General features: G+C 32.4%; 1 protein-coding gene across 1 annotated transcript; it reads right to left on the reverse strand.

The window, feature by feature from the left end:
• Nucleotides 1–3690: 3690 nt before the first annotated feature.
• LOC107798146 (LOB domain-containing protein 37-like) lies at nucleotides 3691–4955 on the reverse strand. The gene is made up of 2 exons (XM_016621115.2): nucleotides 4587–4955; nucleotides 3691–4487 (listed from the first exon to the last, which is right to left on the reverse strand). The coding sequence occupies exons 1-2, from the start codon at nucleotides 4768–4770 to the stop codon at nucleotides 3997–3999; spliced, it is 675 nt and encodes a 224-aa protein (XP_016476601.1). The 5' UTR covers nucleotides 4771–4955; the 3' UTR covers nucleotides 3691–3996.
• Nucleotides 4956–6055: the final 1100 nt, after the last annotated feature.

Consider the following 6055-nt stretch of genomic DNA (forward strand, 5'->3'; position numbering starts at 1 on the left):
ATTTAGGACTTTAAAATCAAATTATATTTTACTTCTTAAATCTTTGACTACTATGTAGAAAGTCCTACTATTTAGAACTTTAAACTTATAATCCTATATTGAATAAAATTGTAATACTTATAATTCAAAATTGTCTTATATTTAGGACAATTCCTTCAAATTAAATTTGAGCTCCTCTTTTCTTTTTGTTTGGTAGTATAATAAATTCTTAACTAAAACTAGAGTTTCTCCATCATTGTAATTCCATGTTGGAAACTTTTATAACTTTAACTTTCAAATTTTCATGGCGTAATTGTATCTTTTGTTGAACATCAGTGAGTGTCCCTTTGGAAACATCTGATTATAATGGATCAATGTTAACTTCTCTTCTTCTTCTTATAGTTGATATTCAAATCTCCGGAAGGTGAGATCTCATGAGTTCTCTTTAAGCTTTTTTTTTTTTTTTAGTGAATTAAATCGTTGAATATTTGAACTATCTAAAAATTACTAATATTTAAGCAATATACATTTATTCCTTAAATTTTTTAATATTGAAGTTTACAATACAATGTGAACTACACGTATAAGCACCTTAGGACAAGTAAGAAAATATCTTTAAATAAACGATATGCCGGCATTTAAAAATAATAATGATATATAGTAATAATCAATACTACAATATACTTTAATTTTTTATTCGCATATTGTAATATATGACCATATTAAATCACAAACCAAATTATAATATTCGACAAGTGAATTATATACACGATACTCAAATTCATATATTTAGATTAGCAATAAATCGTACGATTATTTATAAGAAATTTAAGACAGTTTAAAGTATAACTTACTACATATTTTTTTAAAAATTTATGCTTATTTAAATAATATAGGAATTCAAATAATTTCATTGATTTTTAAAATTTATTCTCATCGATAAAAATTCGTATACATAAAAAAAAGGACATAATGACTTATCATATTACTACTAGTACTCTATTTAATTCCTGCCCCCACCCCACCTAATTTTTCACATATTCCTCTTTCACGCCCATGTGGCTTTGTTTCTTGCGCTTGAAACACAATCCGCCCCTACCATGGCAATATCTTTGTATTTCAGTTTCAGTATCATTTTGGAAACAATGTTTTGCAGTCTTCACTTTGGAGTTATTAATTTATTTGGATTCTTATACAGTTACTTGGTCACTGCTGTGTTGTAATTAAGTTTCGCATGATAGATTGCAGCTTCATATACAAGAGGACTTTTGCAGTAGTTTAACGATTCATAAAATGATAGTCAAATTTTAAGGATTTTTTGATTGATTGATTCATGGTTGCTTCACTTGTTCTTTTTCCAAGAGGATTAAGGGAACTAAAAATAAAAAGAATTATAGAGTTAATTCACACTTGGCTGGTGGAAACGGTCAAACGGTCATGACTCATGAGGACATGAATAGCTTGGTGGAAGCAGCATGTGAAGCTCCAAACAATATAAATATAATTTGAGTTTTAACTTTTTATACACTCCAATATAAAAGAAATTTTCACATCAAATCAACTACGTACGTAAAAGATCGTGATAGACTGATATTAATAAAAAGCGGAATTAGTACGTACCTTAAAAAATAAGATAAATTACTTATTACTATACTAATAATGTATTGTACATTTTCTGTGTAGATAATTTAAAAATATTTAATGTACTATGTTAACATGAAAAGCACAAACACAAAGGGTTAGCAGCTAACTGACTTGGTCAACCACTAAATAGGAAGAATACTCGCGTTAGTCCTGAAACATGGCGATTACCATGCATAACTGTCGATTATGCATTAATTAATTTAGAGATTAGATTCCTTTTATACCTTGTTGCTTTAATTTATACTATTACTTAATTAATTTTAGAGGGTTACAAGTAAAAGATGTCGATCATGCCAGGAGCAGCATGAATTGGAAACGTAGCCAACAATTAGGCTTTGTGGGGCCATTGGATTTTTGCAACTGCGGCGAGGCGCAGGCTGCTTTGTAACTTGTAACAAAGGATACTACTACTAAAGAAATACTATGGAAGTCTTCTGGTTCATGAACCTTCCCCTCCACCTTTCTAATATTATAATCTTCCTTTTCAATGAACGGCTACGTATAATATATCGCTAACGTTTTATGTGTTTACAAAATTCTTAGATATATAATAGACTAGCTAAATATTCATAAATTCCCTTCCAAACTTTCATTATAAAATAATTAAATTCCTCTTGCCACCTTAAATAGTTTTAATCAAATATTTCGAATTTGATCCTTGTGAACGAAAAACTTCTAGAAGGGATTATTTATAGCTTACCCTTAATAAATTACTCCTATTTTTACCTACACGATCATTTGTAGCTTATTTTCAATCATAAATTTTAAAACTAAAATTCTTAGGTTTTTGTGTCTAGTGGAAAAAATTTATTTTATACCTCATATAATTAATATTAGTCGTGTGATATTTCTTTTATCTCATAATTTTATAAACCCAAAATTTTGTGAACATAAAAGTGCAAGATATAAGTCTACAAATTTACGAGATAAAAGGAGATGCACGTACCTAAACTTGTGTAGTGTAAATTAAAAAGAAGTAAAGACAAAGGAAGAAAAAGAAGGGGACAATGCCAACTCGAGGCTGACATGGACCGTAGGCCTTCATTTTAATTGGCTGAAAAAGACGGAGAAACTGCAAACTTCTTGCTTCCATTCTTCCCGGGACCATGTCCCACTTTTAAGGTGGGCTCCATTCCTTATTTATTACTGAGACGAACACATATATTTGATTCTTCTTTCACAATCTTACGTAAGTAGTAGCAGTAGTACTACTTATTAGCAAAAAAAATAAAAATAAAAATAAAATAGCAGTAGTACTTGTACTATGCCTCTTAACGCTCTCCAAAAGCCGCCTCTCGCTGATTCTCAAAATCCAACCCCTATTTTCCAGGTTTTCACGCCCCACAAAAACATACCCACTTGTTGACCCTTTTTGTTTACAATAATAACTCCATTAATATTTGCTTACCTCAACTTTGGATAACTATGGATTCCACCCAATGAAAAAAAAAAAAAAAAACTGTGTATGACCTTGTTTCCACGTTCTCTACTTTACATTTACGTGGCCAAGTCAATTTTGTTGACTACTTCCCCCTACCAACTTGGAGCTCCCAACCACAAAGGAAGCTACCTCTTTTTATTCTCGTAAAATTCCTTAGAATGATCAAAGTATTACAACCTTTTACCTTGTCATCTGTATTTTTATATAAAACAAAACAATTTTAGTATTAGTTTAATGATGAATGAAGCACTAGATAGCTTCCAAGTTTCTTAAGAGTATGATGGCGACGAAATGTTATCCAAGTCCAAAATCTTATCTAATCTGGGACTTTTGCTAACCTCTAAACCATAAAAATCATGTATCTTGACCTTTCACCTTAATTACTCATCTCCTTTGATTAATTAACATGTTCATAAGCTGGTGTATATTCTTTTATCTTCTCTTAGTGAGATTGTCACGTACCAATAGTAGCAGATCTTAAATTAAATGTCAAAATGGAGATCGAGAGCATATATATATATATATATATATATATATATATATATATATATATATATATATAGTGTGTGTGTTGTATATAGAGTCGGATCATCCAAAGATTACAGTTTAGAACAATGTAAAGCAAGTAAAGAAAGATAAACAATCAATTTATTCATGTCCAACATTCATTAGACTCGTTATGTAACACGAAAATGTAAAAAAAAAAAAAAAAAAAAAAAAAATGATTAAGGAAGGAATCACTGGCAAACTTTCACTTTCCCCTCCTTTCAACAGTTCGTAATAAAGAAGCTTGAAAGAAGGGAAATCCTGTGCCAATGATTAACAAAAACTCTCCTGGAATTTACTTCCGGGAAAAATCCTTCCCCCATAGAAAAAAAAAACAGGAAAAAAATTAACAAAAGATTAAGGCTAATAACAATAACTACAGCAACCTAATTGAACAAGCTGAGTAATTTCGGTTCATTTCCTTGATGATTTCCAATAACAGTACCACTTTCAAAACACGTAGTGGTTCCAGATTCCTCTGAATTCATCGACGGCGTTCCCGGTCGCCGGTTCTCCGGCAAAGGGTGGCTAAAAACCTTCTGACTCTTAAAACCTGGTGTTAAACTGAGATCAAGATCCGCCAACTGTAACACTTTTGAAGCTTCCTCCGGGAAACGGCGTCGTTTGTGCATCTTCGGTTGCATATTGTTTTGACTAGGATGTTCGACCTTAAATACATCGGTGCATTCAGACGCCTCATCAATATCTAGTGAAGCACTGAGAAAATCGGGGATCCGGCGCAACGCGCCGCCGCGGAGGACTGTTTCCACCGCCGCTTGACAAACGTGCCAATTGCCTGTCCATAATAACCCTACGGCTCCGTTCACTGGGTTCACTGTTCTCCCAGCAGCTTCGTATAACAACGACTGAAATAAAGCTGTAAATACACAAACGAAATCTCAGTTTATAAGCAAATAAATATTCAGGAAGTTAATGAACAAGAGAGTTGTAGAAAACTAGGTTAATAAATACATACAAGGTCGTTGGTTTTCAGGGACAGCGGAAATGAAGGACATGAGTCCAGCACGGCCAAAAAACTTAGCGACAAAGACGGTGGCGTGGCCTTGGGCTTCAGCGGTTTCGATCCATTGCAAACATGGCCGAAGAATACAGTTCTCACTGCATCCTTTTCGAAGGACTCGACAACCATTGCAACTCATTCTTCGTATTTTGCTGTTATCTTGTTTGGATATACAATAAAAAGATGTAGCTTTTATATTAATGGTTACCAGGGCATGAATAAAGATGAGAAGGAGGAGACAAAGGGTACCTATACTTTTGCACCAAGAAACAGAAACTTGGGTAGAAAGAGGGGAGAAGATATAAGAGTATAGGCAAGGAAAAAGAGAATGAAGTGTGTCTATATATAAACACAAGAGGTGAGAGAGAGAGTCGGCTTCAAGTTTTTCACCTTTTTTTTTGTTATTTTTTTTAGACAACTCTCTGTGTTTTGTGTTGCTTATAAAAAATTACACGTTATATTTAATACCTATGGGTTGACATCTAAACCAAGTAATCTTCTCTAAATAATTAAATCATACTGTTAATGTAAAATTACTTACATTATCTCCTTTTCACAAAATCAATTCACACATATTATGGGTAGTTATGTAGATGACTTTAAATAATAGATCTAAATTTAAGGTTTTATAACAAGCTTTACCTATTATACCACGTTAATTCATCAAGTTATCAAGTTAAACTAATTGTAAAAATTCGATTGGATAGGTATGTTGCATATTGTTGGTACATATAACTTAAACCTATAGAGTAAATAATTTGTATTGTAAAAGAAGCATAAGTACTTATCCACTGATGTATACTAAAATTTTTTACATAATAAGGTCATAAAATTGAAACTAATTATCTGAAAAAAAAACGTAAGTAATCTTTATAACATGTTAAATCACACTAATAAAATAATTTTTTCCCATAATATAGTGTATAGAAGTTAAATCTTTATAAAAAAATTATTTTGTTCGATATCAAAAGAATTTAATTTCGGCAGACTTCTGCAGTTAACTAGAGTTAAATTGGGGTTAGCTTTATAGTTTGGGGTTGGGTAAGGTGAAGTTAAGAGAGAGGGCGAGGGGTTGCGCGTTGTGTGGTTGTGTTAGATTCCAAAAGTATTGGGGCGAAAGCGGCTCCGGGTCTCCGCGGATGGCTGTCGATGAACCGTTGGATTGTTTCCTCTTCTTTTCCCTTATCTCTCTGCGATATTGATATGATATGAAAGCCTATCGCTTTCAATAAATTTTAATTTCCATAAGAGTACTCAATTATACGATTGGTATTCACTCATTCATATATATATTTTTAGCAAGTGTGTCGATCATAGGCGTAGGGACAAGTCCTCTTCAATCACGAAAAGAAAAACCAATAGATAAGCAAGTGGTGCAAAGGGGATGAAAATTCATTTGACCGAGGACACACTTGTGGGGACAA

This window comes from Nicotiana tabacum, chromosome 3, assembly GCF_000715075.1.
Source record: "Nicotiana tabacum cultivar K326 chromosome 3, ASM71507v2, whole genome shotgun sequence".
In the NCBI taxonomy this organism is placed as follows: Eukaryota; Viridiplantae; Streptophyta; class Magnoliopsida; order Solanales; family Solanaceae; genus Nicotiana; species Nicotiana tabacum.